We start from the raw sequence: 20,341 nt of genomic DNA on the forward strand, positions 1-20,341 counted from the left end.
ACCCCTCTGGGAGCAAGGGTTCTGAGGAAGCCGGGGCTGAAGACAGCAGACAACTGTAAGCGAAAGGCAGACTGTTAGACCAGGCTAAACGACCACAGCCTCGGCAGTTCAGGAAAGGCGTTTCTGAACACACACACAAGAACAGTGTCACTAATTTGGAATCAAGTTTTGAATTTAGCCAGTTATCTAAAGTATCTCTTCAATAGTAAAGGTGAATATCAATAGCAGCACTGAAGAGCAACAACCCCACCGTCAAGCTTTTTTGCCCTCAGTTTGGGGTTACAAGGGATACCTGTAAATGTTCAGTGACTTATCAGCATTTTTTTTGCTAGAGAGAAAAATCAGAAATGGCATGGAATTTGGTTAAGACGGCATTACCTGTCTTTCGGTTTTTCTGTCTCAGACATGGTGATGGATTTATCCTCAGAGAGGAGTGGGACAACAGCCTACAAAGGAAGAGTAAGGTCGATCGCTGAGTTAGGCTTCACTCTTTTAGTGTCTGTATGTTGTGTTATGTGTATGTGTACAAGTATGTAGAGTTCAGAGTCAAGGAATCTTCTGTACTCTGTCTTACCTCCATGGAAAGTCAGTCTCTTAATAAACCCCAAGCCGGTGGTTTCCAGCTATGTTAGCTGGGTCTACCTGTCTTCATCCCTCAGTGCTGGGATTATAGGCAAGTGTATGGCTACACTGGCTATTTTTACGTAGGTGCTAGGGGATTCAAACTCAGGTCCTCATGCTTGTGCAGCAAGCACTTACCCACTGAACCATATCCCCAGAACTTTTGTTTGTCTGGCTATCCCAGACCTCTACCTTCCCCACCTCCTCACTGCCTGGCCTGGAGTCAGGTTGTTGTTTTGTTTTCTTAAACTCCAGAGCATATTTTAATTGTTGCCTTTTAAGAATCATGGCTGTAGCTGATTTGCTTTAGCATGGTTGGAGATCTTTGATAACCTAGGACCGTTCATGTTAGGTGGTCTCTCTACCACTGAGCTCTATTTTCTGCCCAAAGGCATTGTTTAAACCAGAGGCTAAGTATAGAAGTAAGTAAAGGAGCTTCAAATCTTCAACTAGAGTAACAGTCTAAGAAACCAATATGCTTAGGAAGTGACATGAAATGTCAATCAAAAACAGAGGCAAAGCCCAAGGGCAACTGTGCTGCCAGGGTCACTGAGTGGTCATCTCTTACCATAGCTGCTTTCTTGGCGGGGCTTTCCTGCAGGCCGCTGCTGGAGCTGAGCGGCTTCACGGCTGCGATGACGGCAGAGTGCGCCTCCACAGCCTTGCGTTTGGGAGCCAATTTGGGAGCTGAGACAACCTTGACCACAGATGGCTTCACATTTACTTTGGGTTTGGCTACAGAGAACAGAACATATCTGATTAGCAACTAGATAATCTCACATATAGAGTAGCTCAGAATAAGATACAATGCCTTTAGTAGTAGAAAAAAAAAGTGTCCAAGCATGGTGGTATGTGACTTACAAACCCCAGCCCTGGGAGGCAGGAGGATCTGTGAGTCTGAGGCCAGCCTGATCTGTATAATGGGTTCCAGGACAGAAAGGGCTATGTAGAGACCCTATCCTAAAAACAAAACAAAGCCAAAAGCAATACTCAAAGAGCAAACGTCATGAATAAAAATGAGGTCACATAGGTCGCCATGGCACACTCTTTAATGTTACTATCACACTCTGAGGAATTTTCTTCGGCAGAACAAGAAAAAAACTGAGTGCAGTCGCACACATTTATAATCCAAGCACCCAGAAAGGCCGAATTCAAGGCCAGCTGGGGCCGGCTGTACAGTAAGATCCTATTTCAAAACACCAGAGGAAAGCTGCACCACAGAAATTCTGGATGGGAATTTTATGCTTTTCTATGACAAAGCCTCATATATCCCAGGCTATCCTCCAATCATGTAGCTGAGGATAACCTTGAACTTCTGATCCTTCTGTTTTCTTTGTTCATCTCTGAGAAGAGCAAGGATTTGGTGACTCAGATTATAAAACTTAGAATGTTTATGAGAAAGTAAAGAAAAGAATGATGCTGTTTGCTTCTAGCACCTTTGAATAAAGAGGAAAAGAGTGAGTTCCATGGTAGACTACCTAAATGGATATGAACAATCCAGAGTTCAAAGTATGTCCCGAAAGAGAATCTTCCACCGCCACAGGACTCAAAATCAAACCCTCATCATCTATTGGCTGACTTATAACACAGCACATGGTTAGGATTGAGGCATTCAACAGAGGTTGGTATCTCCCATGTGAGACAGCCACTGTTGGACCACCCAGACTGTATCATGTAAGCCAATCCAATAGATCCTCCCTTTGTCTACATTCATTCTATTGGTTCTTTTCCTCTAGACAACCCTAATACAAGTGGGCTGGGATTATATGCTGTAATGGAAACCAGGGCTTTGTGCTGGCTAGACATGTACCTTACCAATAGAGCTACATCTCCAGCCAAGGTAAGGCAGAAGACAGCAATTTTAAGTTGTGAGGAAGAACTCTGCCTGTATTTCATGTTTGCTGATCACTGTTAGAACTATTACTAGTTGTTGGTGTGAGCTCAGTTCTGCTGCTGCCCGAGCTGCTGATGAAGGTACCCAGCACTCACCTTGACTCCTTTTCTCCAGAGTCTGTGCTGCACACTTCACATTGAGTATTGAGTCCCCGATCCCAGCGGTTTCCACTTCCCCTCTCTGGGATGGCTCAGTGGGGAGCCGCTTTGCCAAGTGCCGAGTGCCTGAGACAGCTGTGAGTGGCGGCTTCCCTAGCACTCGGGTACAGTAAGAAGCCTCATCTCCCCGCACAGATGACAGGGCTGCCTTCTCCTTCTGTGACGCTCCTCTCTCCTGCTGTCTCTGTGTATGCTTCTCTCTGTCAGTGTCACATCTGTTGACTGGAAGTTTTGTGGGATCACTTATGGTCTCATCTGAACTCTGTGGACAAGTTTAATCAGAGAATTAAAATGTACACTCTCATTTACACTGCTGAGTAAGTTAGGTAGGGTATTACAGGATTCAGAATAAAGAGGAAGCTCACTATTTGATACTAGACAGAAGATATGCTCCTAAGTATAGCAGAACTGAAACTGTATGAAATTAATTGAAAAACTCAGATTCTATAGCTATAATTACATCCCTAAGTAAACACTAATGACTACTAAATAATTAAGATGCCTATAAAGTTTATGCCAAGATATTATTTACAACTGTGAAAAAAATCTAGATGTCCAAAAAGAGCTTATATTTACAAATTAGAATATTACATAGTCAGTAAAAACAAACACTTAAGGAATTACTAAAGAAGTCACAGCAGACTCAAAATACAGCTCTCATCCGCACTGAGCTGTGTAGTAGACTCATTTCTATTAACAGATGGCTCAGTGGCTACGACACCTGCTGCTCTTGCAAAGAACCCAGGCTCAGTTCTGAACACTGGCATGCCAGCTCACGCAAAGATAAAGTAACCATAAGAACAAAAACAACAACAAAAGCCGGGCGCTGGTGGCACACGCCTTTAATTATTCCAGTGCTTGGGAGGCCGAGGCAGGCAGATTTCTGAGTTCGAGGCCAGCCTGGTCTACAGAGTGAGTTCCAGGACAGCCAGGGCTATACAGAGAAACCCTGTCTTGAAAAACTAAAAACAAAAAACAAACAAACAAAAAAAACCCCAAAGAAAACGAACAGAGAGCTCTGAGAATTTCCCACAGGTACAGTGGTACGCAATTTTAATCTCAGAAATCAGGAGGCAGAGTCAGGCAGATCTATATTGAGTCAGGTTGAAACCAGTCAGGTCTACACAGTGAGTTCCAGGACAGCCAGAGCCACAAAGACCCTATCTCAAAAACCAAACCAAACCAAACCAAACCAAACAACAAAAAACAAAAAAAAAACCAACAAAACAAAAATAAGTAACTCCAAACCAAACAAAAAATACCAATTCCACAGAAAATTATAACTGCAGTCCTGGGTTGTAATCTGAGCATTAAGGAATGACACAGAAAATTATAACCGCAGTCCTGGGTTGCAATCTGAGCATTAAGGAATGAGTTTGGTTGAACCAGGCAGACTGAGCTACATAGTGAGAAACTGTCTCCAAAAATCTCAAAAACCAACCAACCAAACAAAAAACCTAAAACCAAACAACAAAAGCATGAAGCAAAGCAATTAAAACCACAATCAATGTACTATTGGAATTACTGACAGAAATTCACTGTAAGCTAAAACTAAAAGCACACATCATTCACCTGGCACATATCATTCACCTGCCGAGGTCTGCCTAGGACGTAAGGTTAACAAACTTACCTCATTAGCCTCCATCTTAGTCACACTGCTCTGAGAAGGAGTGTCACTACTGTCTTCAAGTTCACGTTTTTTCTCTTCTTTTGCACCTATATTCATATTAAAAATACCATTGCTTTAATAAGGCCGCAAGCTCAGGAGAAATGAACTGAAACAAAACCTTTCTTAATACAATTTTATTGGCTAGCTTTTGTGTCAATTTAACATTGGCTATGGTCATCTAGGAAGAGGAAACTACAGCTAAGAAACCACAGACTAGCCTGTGGGACATTTTCTTGATTGGTAATTGCTGTAGGAGGGTCCAGTCCACTTTGGGTAGTGCCACCCCTGGGTAAGTGGTCCTTGGTTATATAAAAAGAGTCTGAGCAAGCCATGGAAAGCAGGCTAGTAAGCAGTGTTCCTCCATGGACCATGCTTCAGGTCCTACCTTCATGTTCCTGCCTTGACTTCCCTCAAGGATGTACTTGTGATCCGGAAGTGTAAACCATACAATACTCCCCAACTCAGGCTGTTTTTGATCAGTGTTTTAACAAACCACAGAAAGGAAACTAAGTAATGAAAAGGAACAAGGAAAAACCCTCATAGCTAAGAGGCTGGTTCTCTAAAATCTCCAGATTACAGGAATACACTCTGGAGCTATAGACCACCATACTGTCAACAGCTTACTCTACTGAATCCAGTGACTCCAGTTCCCCGTTATAAAAAGCCCTCAAAGAACTACCCAGGTTCCTGTAGGTGCTGCCCTGTGTTAGAACAGTGTTGCAGTCTGGAGGGGCTATACAAACCTGCTCTCTTGGGGATGCGGAGCAGCCTCTTTGCCCCTGGGACAGCCTCAGCTTGAGGTCGGGAGTTGCCACTACTCTCAGAGCTTTGCTGCACCCTTAGGGCCTTCTCCAGCTTAATTTCCTCTAGCGTCTTAACATGCACCTCCTGCGTAGACCTGGCTCTTCCCACAGGCTCCCCTGGCAGTCCTTTGCTAACAGCAACAGTCGGCAGACTCCCTGTCTTTTTCACTTCAGTATCTTCTGTTAGCACGAGGCAACCTGTATCCTTTTTGGATTTCTGTCTTTCCATTTCCTGCTGCCGATGTTTCTTTTCAGCCAGGACCTCAGAGAAGGTTTTGATCCGCACTGAAGAAGAACTTTTTGTTCCTGATGGAGAATCATCAGCTCCTGAAGGTTCTTCTGTCTTCAGTTTAGTTTGCAATTCTCCACGTTTCTGACTGGCTCTTTCAAGAAGAATTTCTTCCAGTGTCTTTACGTGGATCTCACCAGCTTTATGACCTCTCTCTGTTTTGGGGAAGACATATATTTAAGCTCTCATTATCTTAATGATTTATGATCTCTCCAGTGTACAAGTAGAACAATCCAAGGGAACATTAGATGTCCCATGTATAGTATTAATTTCACCCTCAGTTGTAGATAATTGCAAGAAAAACTCTCAATGAAACAAACTTACTGATTTGTATTTCTACAATGTCAATGGCTGAAAATCAATCCTCAGTGAGGAAACCTGCACCATTATGAATCCTAAGTAAAAGTCCCAATGAGCTTTCTATTCACTCATCATGTGTGTATATAACACTTGCACAGGGCACTAAGCCAAGCAGACTTCTGTCTAAGTGTGGCGTATAGTCTGACAAAGACTCGTGAGTAAATGAGCTATATGGAATATGGCAGTGGAAACTGCTTTAAACCACACAGTGGAAACATCAGTCCTGGGGAGGAACTGGTCAAAGCAAATGAGGTGACATTTAAAACGGGAAAAGAAAAAAGTAAACTAAAATAGGGGACAAGATCAACAAAAATAAATACAACAAATTCTCCCTCCTGCCCCCAAACCCAAGGGCAACAAATCTAACCTACATACTCAGCCTCAAAAGATCATTCTACAGCTGTTTAAAATATGCAACACATGACACATTAGATAATCATTACTGGAGAGCTAAGAAAATAATGAACTGATGTAGAATAAAAAAGAGGACACACACACACACACATACACACACACACACACCAGTATAAGATTTTAATTAAAATTCAAAAACATACAAAATATATCCCAAGCTCCTAAACAGAGCATGTTCTGGAACTCTGTGAACTTGGTATTCCCCACCAGTCTCATTTCTGTCTGTGTCTCTGTCTTTCTCATTCTTTCCCCAAATAAATTCTCTCTGAAGCTCAGGCTGGCCTGGAAGTCCTGATATGGCATAGCCTAAGTTAACCTTAAATTTAGAGTAATTCTCCAGCTTTCTTGGATTATAGGCACAAATCACTATGACCCACTAGTTTTGATGTTTTTGTTTAAAAAAGAGCTCATTTAAATGGTTAATTTTAAATAAGTCCAACTTGGATTCCTATCCTCTATTCTAGTGTGTTTCTCTGGTGAAAACACTGATCAACATATTGTCTGCTTTTTGAGAACAGTTGTGCTATTTGAGGTCCTTGAAATATTTTGGTAAAGTACTCATGACAAAGCAAGGACTTAAGTTTCCACTGGCTAAGCTTCTGTGATAGGCTGGAGTATGGGAGCCCCACACTCACCGTCCTCTTGTCTCAGCCTTTATGAGGACTGAGACTGTGAGAAGGGCTACCACAACTGCATTCTCATTAGACTTTAAATGATTGTAGAGTTGGAGCTGGTTCAGTAGGTAAGAACACTGTCTCTTGCAGACAGTCAGATTCAATTCCTAGCACCCACATGGTGGCTCAAAACCATCAGTAACTCCAGTTCTAGAGTATATGACACCCTATTCTAACCTCTACAGACACCAGGCATACATGTGATGCACCTGCACACATAAAGGCAACTCATACATATAAAATAAATATATCTGGGAAAAAAGTTAATTGTAATCTTTTCTTCCAGTTCACAATGACAATCTAACTTCAAAATTATCAAAGGAAGTAGTACATGGTTAATAGTGAATTGGGAGATCTACCAAAAATCACTGAAATGATAGACATTAACTAAAAGTAGAATTAATGAAAAAAGAATAATGCCATGGTAGAGCAATCTTAAGAATTTCTGAGAGGAATCTACTGCAGTAGATAAAGTGTAAACATTGTAGATGTAACTCTAAAAGACTAGTTAAACACTTATTCTACTCAACAGCAGAGTTAACAGTTAATAAACACCAAAACCAACAATGACCTATGGGAGAAGTCTCTAAGGCAGATATTTAAGGACTGGGGCAGAGGATGCCCCTCACTGGAAGACTACTTGCATGGCTTCACATACACAGGCCCTGGCTTGACTTCCAGCATCTCAAAACCAAATAGAGAAACTACACTAAGCAAACAAGCAAGCAAACAAACAAAATGCATTCATTAGAAAACTCCACAGCAGCCTACAAAAAATTAAGCTGTAGAAAAAAAGCAGAAGACCAGAACAAAAATCCTCTGAAGATAAATGTCAAAATAAATTCATTTGAAAGTGTAAGCAATGCACAAAGTCAACGAGCCATTTAAACAGTGTGAGCAAACTCCGGCCCACAGGGCCAATCTGGCTGTAACCCAGCTGTGTGAACTGCTTCCTAGGAACACAGCCGCTCACTCATTTACACACTCACACACGGTTGCTTTCACACCACAACGGCGGTGCTGAGGAACTGCCACTTAGATTATGGACCACAAAGCCTAAAATATCTTTGTTTTAATTTAAGAGTAGCAGGGATCAAACCAAGGGCACCATCATGCTAGTCAAGTCTCTAGCAGTGAGCTACTCCAGAGCTATGTAGGCTTACGAAAAACAGAGAAGGCAAATTAGATCAAAGGGCCGGCCCACTGAACCCTCGGCTTGCCTAAGATCTGTGTTTACACCCAGCAGAGTGAAGTTCTACCACATCAGGAAGATCCTAAAATGTTTTGGAGATTAATGCTGGGCATAACCCCTATCTGTAACCCTGCCATGCACCTGGGAAGCTGTGACAGGACAGTGCTTAACTTCGAGGCCGGTTTGGACTACAGCACTGAGAGCTTGTCTTAAGAAAGAGCGGGACCCCCAGAACTTGGGAGGCAGAGACAGCCGGATTTCTGAGTTTGAGGTCAGCATGGTCTACTGAGTGAGTTCCAGGACAGCCAAGGCTACACAGAGAAACCCTGTCTGGGAAAAAAAAAAAAAAGAGCGGGACAGGGGATACAGAAACCAGTTAAGGTGGGAACGAGAACATATAGGCTTGCATGCAAAGCAGAGATATAAAATTTATAACTGTCTTACACAAAAACTATCACATTGGATCCTGAATGATACAAAGCAAAGCCGGAAGAACAGGGTTACACAGAAGATTATTAACCTAGCATGTGCGAAGCTCTAGGTTTAAAACTACAACACCACAAACAAAAAAAGCTGAGTATTGAATACAGGGATATTCACTTTAAATAATACACATTTATATGTATTTGTATGTGTGAGTATATATGTGTAGTTCCCACTATTAAACAGGAATTTGAGAGTATAAAAAATAATCCTTTGTGGTTTTTTTTTTTTTTTTTTGACATAGCCCTGCTGTCCTGGAACTCACCATATAGGCCAGGTTGGTTTCAAACTCCCAAAGAGCCACTTACCGCTGTCTCCCAAGTACTGGGAGTGTAAAGTGTCTATCATGATGCTCGCACATAAAAACCAACAGGTTTGTATGCTGTCCTAACAGATAAAGTGGCACGTGTTCTGTTCGCATCCTTGTTAGCTGATGAAATGCAGCTGGTTTTATGTTGTCTAGAAAAACACTTCTTCCCCCCTTCCAGCACTGCTGAACCCAGGGACCATGCACACCCTGTGAACTAAGCTATATATCTAGCCTATTAGAATCTAACTTTCTATGACAGCTATCATATAATATGGCATTCCCCCTTACTGGATTTCTTAATATTTTAATGAACACATATTGTTCTATCTTTAAATAACATTTAAATAACAACACACACACACATACAAGCTCTAACTTAACTGTATAGGTGAATCACCAAAAAAATAAAAATAACAAGCTAGCAGCAAGGCAAGGAGTTTGCTCTTCTGACTGTCTACCTGTTGCCTCCTTCCTGACTAAGCTAGCAAACAGGCCTAATCACTCCTTCAGAGATTTGGAAACTTCAACTATCAAAAGTTTCAAAATTTAAAAAGCTAGACCACAATTTTTTATAGGTCAAGTATCTTTTCAATGTTTACAAATTAGGCTGTGCTTCTAATGCAATTAAAGAAAAAAAATCTCGACAGGCGGTGGTGGCCTTAATGCACCCTTAGTCCCAGCAGAGGCCAGCCTAGTATACAGATCAAGTTTCAGGACAGCCGAAGCTAAACAGAGAAACTCTGCCTCAAAGCAAGCAAACTAACCAAACAACCAAACCAACACCTTCAAGTTCTTCAATGTTTTCCTTACAAATAATTTTTATGAATTGTATACTCCTCAGGACACTCCAGACTCCAAAACAACTTTTTAGGGCATTGGGTGGGTTGGTGGCCAAAGCCTCACAATCCAAGTGTGACCTCTGGAAGCCATGTTAGGGGGAAGGAGAGGGCCATGTTCACACAGCTGTCTCTGGCCACCCACATGAACGCTGCGCCTGTACCCACACACATGCATCCATGCCTACCTGTGCAAAAATTAATAAATTCAGAAAATATTACTATTGTACAACTCTTTCAATCTTTTTTGTTTGTTCTTTGAGACAGGGTCTTACTATGTAGCCTTGGCTGGCCTGGAACTTGCTATGTAGACCAGGTTGGCCTTAAGCTCCCAGTCTCAACCTTCTAAGAACTGGCATTATGGGGCAGGCTCCTTTTGGAAGTCTTTCACTTGAAAAAACTCATTCTAAATCTTTCTGCTTGGAGACTGCAATAGGGGAGCACACCTCTTAACCAAAGAAGACTCTTATTGAAGAAGATCATCCCCTTGGACCAAGTGTGCAGCTTCATATGGATATGTATGGAGTGGTGGAGGAGGAAAGGATGGCTGCTTAACTAGCCTGGTCAGGACATCAACATGGCCACCACTAGGGTGGCAGTGGTGACAGTATGGATGTTACAGATGTCATGGACGATTTCACACACTGCCAATTTAATTGAGACATGGGTATTAGGTAAAGGCTCTGTAGATTTTCCTCAGAACCTCACATACTAGGCAAGTACTCAGCACACTGCTGGGCTATGGTGATGTAACTGACACACGAGGGAAACCTGACAAAGAACTTCTGCTGGTCCTGAGCACACAAGTCACCAACTGGAAACCATTTACTTAACCAGCTTCATGAGCTAGAACTAGAAAAGTTTACTTTCCCGAAAACTCTACTTTTGAAGCCTGGAAAAAAAAACAACAACCCCATTCAAATTAAGATAAAAAATTATATAAGTAATTTATAGGATGCAGGGAAGACTTGGGGACTGTCTTTACACATCTGGTAAGGACCCTGGAATGATGCTCACCATCCAGAGATTCCAGACCACCAATAACAGAATCTTAGACATCATTGGTTCCAACAAAGTGTTGGAAAACACAACCTCAACGGAAGAGCTAACCATCCAGCAATCTGTTTCTGCCACATGGCTGACAAGGCCTATCCCCAACCCTGGTCATCTCTCCCTCCACCCCAAGAGTTCTTCCTTTCCCCTTAGACTATCCAAAACCTAACTATGGAGGAAATGGGTACACAAATAGACCAATTATGCCCTTGGGGGCATAAGCCCACCTTGACTCTGGGAGAGATTGAAAGACAAGGCCTCTGCTTGTAGGCAGGCTCCAATAAGCTACCAGAGTTTCAGTACCGTCAACACTGTAATGCAACAAGTCACCTACAGGTGGTAACTGCAGAAACTTACTCATACTATTTAGTGCCTTCAAAAGGCACTTGTTTTGCTGTACTTCTCTGTTATCAGTCCCTTTATCCTCACTGAAACCTTTGCTTACCAGTACCTCTGCCTCAGGTAAACTATTATTCTAGAGAGGGAGCCGAGTGTGGAAACACCTGGGCCATCTACACTGCTCCCGAATGGCCAGGGCAGCTCCACAGTGCCCCTCCTAGTAGGTCTGGACATAGTACAGTCTGTCAGCATGGGAGCAGCACTTCTTAAGGAGATCAGGATTTTAAATACTTAAGTCAACAAACTGATCAAGACCCATCAGAATCACAAAATGCCAACAAAGACTGGTATAAAACTGGTCCCCCAGTCTCAGAAAAAACTAAGAGTCAAATCATTGACTCTAAGGTATAAGCTCAAGGGAGGAATGTGGAGGCCTGCTCTTTTTAACATAACTGTAGCCATTTTGTATTCATTCTCCATTTGCTCATATGGTGAAATTAAGTTCAAGTTCTCAAGACTCCACTTCCCAGAATTATCTATAGCTGACACTGAAGAATGCTTCTAATAAGCCAAAAAGTTATAGTTGAACTACTTATGCTCTACTTTCTCAACATTCTTAAACTCTCCTGTTCGCCACCTCTCCATCACCCCTCTTACCTCACTTAGGACCAATCAGCTTAAAAGTTGGCTGATAATACATTGTCTAGTTAGCCTAAAATATTGTACTACTTTGCTGCTTGCCTTTAATACTTTGAACCTGTTTTTTCATATAAAAAGTCTACCCGGAGGACAGATTAGTGCCACAATTCCTTTTTGTGGTCCTGATTATTATTAGGATATATGTCCAATAAACTCTCTTTGCTTAACTGAGATCAGCGATCATATGGTTTGTGTAGCAGTTTGAGCCTCAACATCTACATACAAGAAAACAAAAACAAAAATCTCCATCTACTTCTCAGGCATTAAGCCAGCATTTCACCTAACTCATAAGAGCCTCCACAGACACCACCGTAATACCTTAACCACCCTCACTTAAACACTCATCTATACCACTATGTCCACTTACTTGAACTATTGTAGATCTTTTCAAGGTTTATTTTTATTTTTTCTATGTCTATACCATATATATACATACATGTGGCTGCAGAGGCTAGAAGAGGGCATCAGATCCCTGAAAGCTAAAGTGACAGGTAGTTATGCACTGCCAGATGTGGGTGTTCTGAACCACTGAGCAATCTCTGCAGCCCTATTTGAGTTACTTAACAGCTCATATCCCTGCTAGCACTTTGCTTTCTACTGTTTCTCAATAATACAACCCAGGTCTAAAGTGCAAATCAGACCATTTGATCCCTTTTTAATATTTTTTCCCTAAGACTTTTTGTTTGTTTTTTTGTTTACTTGAGACAGGGTTTCTCTACATAGCCCCGACAGTCCTGGAACTCACTATGTACACTAAGCTGGCTTCCAACTCACCCAGGTCTTTCTGATATTTAATTTAGTTACTATTACTAGTGTGTGTGTGTGTGTGTGTGTGTGTGTGTGTGTGTGTGTGTGTGTACAGGCACATGTGCCTCACTAAGGCCCGTGTGAGTCAAAGGACACCTTCAGAGTCAGTTCTCTTCCCCACTGTCATTGCATGGATTAAACACGGGTCATCCACCACACTGTGGCAAGTGCTTTTTACCAGCTGAGCCAATTTACCAGCTTAATAACAGTAAAATAACCTTTAGTTTGCCACTGTTCTAGAATAAGCTCAAACTCTTATAACATGGTTTGAAAAGACTATACAAGCAAATCCCTCTATTCTCTCTTGTTTTCGGGCCCTGGTTGATGCTGTAGCCATCCTCCAACCCCTTGAGTGTACTATGCTTCCTTGGCTCTCTGAGTCTGCAGAAGTCTCCTTTAATGCAAACCCGGGTTGTTTTAGTTTCTACTGTTGTGATGAAACACCATGACCATCAACAACTTGGAGAGGAAAGGGTTTATTTAAGTTTACAACTCTCAGGTCGCCCCACTGCAGAGGGAAGTGGGGGCAGGAACCTGGAGGCAGGAGCTGATAAAGAGGCCATGGAGGAGTGCTAGTTCCTGGTTTGACCCTCTCTTATACCACCAGCTCTGGGGTGGCACCACCACAATGGTCTGGACTTTCCCACCTAAATCAATTAAAAAAAAAAAAACCCACTACCTTGCCCAGGGGCCAATTTGGTGGGGATGCTGTCTCAATTAAGCCTTTTCAAAATAACTCTAGATTATGTCAAGTTGACTTAAAACTAGCAAACACTGGTCTTCTAACTTCCTAGCCAGTTCCTGATTTTGAATTGCTGAATGCCCCCATGTGCTCTCACGGGACCATGCATTTTCCCAGTATCTTGGATATTCCTATCTTGCAGGAACCTATGAACTGCAGTGGTTGTTGACAAGTGTTAGTTTTGTTAAATGTTAGCTATTTAAAACCAGGTAGAGTAAACACTCAAATGTCTGTTGAGTAATAAACAGGTACGTAACTCACGTACCTGAGCAAAAATTGATGATTAATACATGTTATAATTACAAACAGGCAGGACATGTCTGTAAGAATCAAAGTCCTTACCTTTCTTTGGTGCTTTATCAATATTAGTTTCTGGCGCTTCCACTTTTTTTCCCAGCCTCTGTGCAAGGCTTCGCTTTAATGGAGGATCACTGTCACCACCTACATATAGGGAGAGATTCACTTTAAGATTTGATCTTCAATAAAGTAAAAAACAAAAATAGACAATTTAAATATTCTAGGACAGGTCGTAGTGGTGCATGCCATTACTCCCAGCACTCAGGAGGCAGAGGCAGGCAGATCTCTGAGTTCTGAGATCTGGTCTCTGGACAGCCAAGGCAATGCAGAAAAACCCTGTCTCCAAAAGCAAGAACAAAAAAACAAATAAATAAACAAAAAACACCACTGAAAGTTTTCTGCATTTAAATGGTGCTTGTCCATCAGCTTTCTAGAACTTAATGTTAAAACTAAAATATCCCGGGGCTGTTGAGATGGCTCAGTGGGTAAAAGCACTGACTGCACTTCTGAAGGCCCTGAGTTCAAATCCCAGCAACCACATGGTGCCTCACAACCATCTGTAGTGAGATCTGACGCCCTCTTCTGGTGTGTCTGAAAACAGCTACAGTGTACTTATGTATAATAATAAATAAATGTTAAAAAAAAAACAAACTAAAATATCCCAAACAGAAAAAAATTGGTTATTACAAAATAAAATAAAATAAAAAAAGGATGATTTTTGGAAAGATTACTAAAATTACACACTTAATCCTAAGCCCTGTGCTGGGTGGTTTTATGTCAACTTGACACAAGCTAGAGTTATCTGAAAGAAAGGAACTTTATTTGAGAAAATGCCTCTATAGATCAAGCTGAGGGAACTTTTTAATTACCAACTGCTGAGGAAGAACCTAGTCCACTGTGGGCGGTGCCACCCCTGGGCTGATAGCCTGGGTTCTATAAGCAGGTTGAGCAAGACACCAGGAGCAGGCCAATAAGCAGCACCCCACGGCCTCTATGTCAGCCCCTGCCTCCAGGTTCCTGCCCTAACTTTCTTTGACAATAAACAGTGATACAGAAGAGTAAGGTGAATAAATTCTTTCCTCCCCAACTTGTCTTTTGGTTATGATTACTCATCACAGCAAGAGAAACCCTAACTAAGACACTAACAGGTCTGGAGAGGTGGCTCAGTAGTTAAGAGCACTGACTGCTGTTCCAGAGTTCAACTCCCAGCAACCACATGATGGCTCACAACCATCTGTAATAGGATCTGATGCCCTCTTCTGATGTGTCTGAAGAGAATGACAGTGTATTCACATATATAAAATAAATAAATCTTTAAAAAAACAAACAAAAAGGAATATATCTAGCCAGGCAGTGGTGGTAGCACATGGGAGGCAGAGGCAGGTGGATTTCTGAGTTCAAGGCCAGCCTGGTCTACAGAGTGAGTTCCAGGACAGCCAGGGCTACACAGAGAAACCCTGTCTTGAAAAAAAACAAAATAAAACAAAAAGACAGTAGAAGGAAAGAAGGGAAGAGGAAAGATAAAAGGAAGGAGAAAAAGAGGAAGGAGGAGGACACCACTAACCAACAGAAAATATGTAAGGTTCTTATTTATTTTTAATTCTTTAATTCTTTTTTATTTTTAATATTCATTTATTCTATGTATGAGTTAAGTTCACTGTAGCTGTCCTCAGACACACCAGAAGAGGGCGTCAGATCTCATTAGAGATGGTTGTGAGCCACCATGTGGTTGCTGGGAATTGAACTCAGGACCTCTGGAAGAGCAGTCAGTGAGTGCTCTTAACCACTGAGCCCAGTCCAGGTTCTGATTCTTTTGTTTCTATGATTAGTTAAGTTTAATGCAGGCTGCTGTCTGACTATAGTATAATCAGCCTTTCTGTATTTGCCAAAGGGAAGGGGGAATGTATAGGGAACCACTAGGAAAACCATAAAAACAAAATTAAAAAACTGTCTGTTTTTTTTTTGGAGACTAGGGTCTCTCTGTGTAGCTTTGGCTGGCCTGGAAGAATAGTTATAAATACCAGGCTGGCTCTGACCACACAAAGATCCTCTTGCCTCTGCCTCCTGAGTGCTGAGATTAAAGGTACATGCCACCATACCTGGCTCAAGCCTGTAATTATTAAACCTAGGACCTTCTAAAAGGCTAACCATGGCCTGGACCTAGCTTAGCCATTAACAGGCTTATAATCAAAAAGAAAAGGTTAGTTATAATCTAATTAAATTATAATACTTTAAACTGCTGTAGCTTCAATGAAAGATATAACACACACATGAAATTTTACATATGTTGTCACTCAAGAATACAAGCAGACCGATCCACATGTCAGTACTGCTGGTGCTTAGGAGAGTCTCAACAGGGTAACACATGAATGCACAAACACATCGACAGACTATACACAAGGTATAACTCACCTACTCCAAGCTTTCGTTTCCCCAGTCTCTCAGTAAGACTCAGTCTAACCAAGGGCTCTTCTGAAATGGCAGAGATAGTGTTTCCACTGTTACTCCATTAAGGATACTACTTTACATTCCTATGAGCCCACTAAGGGGTTATTCTGAAAATCAGGTCAGTCTTATTTCACAAGACAATAATCAATGGTTTAATAAAGATGCAATAGCATGGCATTATTAACAGCAACCAAACATAAGGAAAGAGGCTTTAGTCTTACAAACTAGCCTGTGTACCATGAAACATTATCTAACATTATCACTGGAGAGAAAGCCTTCTTCCAAATGTTTGTTGTTCAAATGGAATACTTCAATGTGCAATTTCTTTTGTGTTGCACTATTGTGCTAGATATTTTTATGTCAATTTGACACAAGCTAAAGTCACTGGAGAGGCAGGAGCCTCAATTAACAAAATGTCTCCATAAGACCAGACTGAAAGCAAGCCTGTAGGGCAAGTTACCAACCTGTGGGGGGCAATCCTTCCCTTGGTGGCAGTGGTGAGGTCTAGTGACCATTTCACAGGGGTCATACCAGATATGATTCATTACAATACCAAAATTACAGTTATGAAGTAGCAATGAAAATAATTTTATGGCTGTGGTCACTACAACATGAAGAACTGTAGTAAATAGTTTCAGCATTAGGAAGGTAGAGAACCACTGATGTAGGGCTTTTTCTTAGCTAGTGATTGATGTGGGAAGGCCCAGCCTACTATGGATGGTGCCATCCCTGGACTAGTGGTCCCGGGTTCTGTAAGAAAACAGGCTGAGCAAGCCACAAGGAGCAAGCCAGTAACAGCACCCCTCTAAGGCCTCTGCATCAGCTCCTGCCTCCTTGAGTTCCTGTCCTGACTTTCTTTGATGATGAACAGTGATGTGGAAGCATATTAAATTCCTTCATCCCCAAGTTGCTTTGGTCATGGTGTTTGGACATAGTAATAGTAACTAAAACTAAGACAACTTATTAGATTTTAAACAATTCAGTAAAAAGATATATATTTTTCTATCATTCTAAAGATGTAAGAACATTCTTTACTCAAAATGAGCAGCCAATAAACTTGCTGAAGCAATGAGAAAAATGTTAAATTAGACACACATAAATATGAGACTACCAGACTAAAAATTCCAACTTTTTTTTTTTTTTTTTTTTTTTTGGTTTTTCGAGACAGGGTTTCTCTGTGTAGCACTGGCTGGCCTCGAACTCAAGTGCTGGGATTAAAGGCGTGCGCCACCACTGCCTAGCCAAATGCCAACTTTTTAATCAGGTCAAATGTACCAATTTTTCAACCTCATATCTGATCCAAATGTTCAAGTCCTCCTAAAACTCCAAAGTAAACAATGTCTCCCCACGCCTTTCGTGCTGCCAAGCGCCTAAGGAAGGCTCCTGGGACGCGCTGCTGCTTACCTGGTTTGCTTGACAGAGTCACCGTCCTCACCACTGTCCGAACATTCTCCTTCTCAGGGCCTGGACTGGGCTGAGGCTCATGGAAAACACTGGAAACCCCCGAGGAGCCTTCTGAACAAAAAAGACAATAAATAACCCGTGGGAAGCAAGGTTGGTCCAAGTTAAGAGTCTGTCTCTAAGAGACTACTGCCTCCCCTAGGTAGACACTCAGCCTTCCGCTTACACTTCTCTGAAGGCTAAGGCAGAAGCATGGTTAGCCATCAGCCTTGGCAATGCCGGTGTTCCCACCTGAATATTATCATCCTCAAAACAAGGTTCCTAAGAGTAAGCCGTAGGAACAGGCCTCTCGGAGTCAACCATTCACTCTACTTAGTATAGACCTCTTTATTGCCTTAGCTAACTAGGTCGAGACAAGGAAGCTCCAGCAAAAAACCTTTGTAGCTCTCGAGAACCCTCTTGTACCTAATGACAAACATGTTCTTTTAGTAGGTCCTGTCTGCATGTGAAAGAGGTCAATCCAGCCATCTCTCCTCGTTCCTTAGGAGACTCTGTCTTTCAAGGACTTACGGTCAGCTTAGACTAGGCTGGCCATCAAACCAAGCAACCCAGAACCAGGATTACCACCACACATCACCACATCTGGCTTTTTATATGAGTTAGAGAAAGACCACAGATTTTCGGGCTGGTGTAGCAAGCACTTTACTCTCCAGGTCCCTTAAGACGGCTCTTAACTGTTGTTCTTTACAGTTTTTTTTTTCCGTTTTTTTTTTTTTTTGGTTTTTTTCGAGACAGGGTTTCTCTGTATAGCCCTGGCTGTCCTGGAACTCAATCTGTAGACCAGGCTGGCCTCAACTCAGAAATCCGCCTGCCTCTGCCTCCCAAGTGCTGGGATTAAAGGAGTGCGCCACAATCACCCAGCTAGTTCTTTACAGTTAAATACTTCCAAGATATTAACCCAGCATGGTAGCACATGCCTTTAATCCCAGCACTCAGGAAGCAGAAGTAGGTAGACCTCTACAAGCACAAGGCCAGCCTAGTATACAGAATAAGTTCTAGAACAGCCAGGGCTACACAGAAAAACCCTATCTCAGGGAAAAAAAAAAAAAAAAAATCAATCAATTTGAAGATAAACAGGTTTTTAAATTATTATACAGACTTAGCCGTGAACAGCGAGGACTGAAACAGCTCCATAGTCTAGTTTCACTGCAAACAAGCCACAGAAGCAAGAGTCTGTTTGCTGAACTTGGCTGTTGTCACCAGAAGTAGCTTTATTCTTCTTTTTTTTTTTAAGATTTATTTTTATTTTATATTTATGAACTACGATATCTAAGTATTTGCCTGCATGCTCCAGCCCCGCTCGCTCAGATGCATCAGAAGAGGGCGTCAGATCTCATTACGGGTGGTTGTGAGCCACCATGTGGTAGCTGGGATCCGAACTCAGGACCTTTGGAAGAGCAGTCAGTGCTCTTACCCGCTGAGCCATCTCGCCAGCCCCAGCTTTATTATTCTTGCCTGGTAAACATGCAAGTATTCATGCCAAAACTTGTGAGGACTTACCACCTTGCTTCTTGGATTTTTCCTTCATTTTCTTTGATTTAATTTCCTCAAGAGTTTTTATTCCAAAATTCAAACATTCACCTGAGAAACCCAAGGGGGGAAGCACATGAGGATCTACAGTTAGCCTTTTTCTTTGTATTTTGTTGCAGGCATTCAAGTATGCTTTGAGTAAACGACTTACAAGAAAGGACACATTCTATGAGCAGAGCACATCTGCTGGGAAAAGACTTAAGTGGTTGTGCACTACATGTCAAAATGGTAGTTACAACAGTCAGTGCTACTTGTAGAGTTGGAAACCCGACAGCATCTTTCTACCTTGCTTTAAACTGACTCCAGGTTTGCGGGCAGAAGCCACTCGTAATCCATTATGGACGTCAGGAGTTGGTTGTAGGGCAGGTGTCTTGCTTTCATCGCCCTCTTCAGAAAACTGATCTGTATGCACACATTAAGACAAACCTCCAGTAAGAACAAGTTTAGAGCTTTAATCTTTTCCTGTCTAGTTCATTACAGCTAAAACATACCATCGTCGTCTTCATCATCATCTGCAGCATTGATTACAACAGGTGGATGTGTGGGGCTGGGAACGTTTTCTGAACTCTCTACTTTCATTACACTCCGAAGCTGAGGGGAGGGGTTAGACTGAGCAGACAGTTTGTTCTGTTGAACTGTGAGCTGGCTAGCCTTTACTTCTTCTTCTTGTGACTCAGGCACAGTGGGTAACACAGCTAAACATATAAAACCAGATATAAATTTAGAACACAAAACTATCATCCCTGCTCAACAAACATCCCTGGTCCTTTATGATACAATTGGCACATTTTTCTTAGAACCTGTATTTTTTTTTAAACCTAATTTTCCCAGTTTCATTCTAAAGTCTGCATGGTAACAAAAGTATTTTTGAACCAATGGCCCCTTTATTGGAGATAAGCAGATGGTAGGCAATGAAAGCAATGGTCCCAAGAGTTACTTCTCAATACCTGATGTTCCCTTTTAAAATTGAGACTCTACAGTTTATTCGCTCAACAGAAAAATGCATACAGAGGCCACCTGCCTCCACCTCCCAGCTGGGATCGATCGATTGATCTCCCTCCCTCCTTCCCTCCCTCCCTCTCTCTCTTTTTCATAGTCTTGCTATGTAACCCAGGCTGGCCCTCAAACTTATATTCCTCTTGCCTTAGTCTTCTGAGTGCTAAAATCATAACCACCTTCCACTATTATAAATAAAAATTATTTTAAAAGGAACTTTGAAAATAAACCACAGATTTTTGTGGAGTCAAGTTTATTTTAAGTCT

The 20,341-nt window shown here is 41.8% G+C and overlaps 1 protein-coding gene across 1 annotated transcript in view; it reads right to left on the reverse strand.

Annotated features, from left to right (window-relative positions):
- The window catches only part of Zc3h11a (zinc finger CCCH-type containing 11A), a 39,493-nt gene that overhangs the window by 4,267 nt on the left and 14,885 nt on the right, over positions 1 to 20,341 (reverse strand). Inside the window, exons 5-16 of the mRNA XM_031340481.1 lie at positions 19,571 to 19,774; positions 19,365 to 19,481; positions 19,050 to 19,130; positions 17,493 to 17,603; positions 16,053 to 16,112; positions 13,686 to 13,784; positions 5,086 to 5,589; positions 4,304 to 4,389; positions 2,611 to 2,935; positions 1,190 to 1,356; positions 379 to 446; positions 3 to 53 (exon numbers count right to left, since the gene is read on the reverse strand). Of these exons, the coding sequence (XP_031196341.1) occupies positions 3 to 53; positions 379 to 446; positions 1,190 to 1,356; positions 2,611 to 2,935; positions 4,304 to 4,389; positions 5,086 to 5,589; positions 13,686 to 13,784; positions 16,053 to 16,112; positions 17,493 to 17,603; positions 19,050 to 19,130; positions 19,365 to 19,481; positions 19,571 to 19,774 (1,873 nt within the window). The remainder of the gene's footprint in view (positions 1 to 2; positions 54 to 378; positions 447 to 1,189; positions 1,357 to 2,610; positions 2,936 to 4,303; positions 4,390 to 5,085; positions 5,590 to 13,685; positions 13,785 to 16,052; positions 16,113 to 17,492; positions 17,604 to 19,049; positions 19,131 to 19,364; positions 19,482 to 19,570; positions 19,775 to 20,341) is intronic.

This window comes from Mastomys coucha, unplaced genomic scaffold, assembly GCF_008632895.1.
Source record: "Mastomys coucha isolate ucsf_1 unplaced genomic scaffold, UCSF_Mcou_1 pScaffold1, whole genome shotgun sequence".
Classification (NCBI taxonomy): Eukaryota; Metazoa; Chordata; class Mammalia; order Rodentia; family Muridae; genus Mastomys; species Mastomys coucha.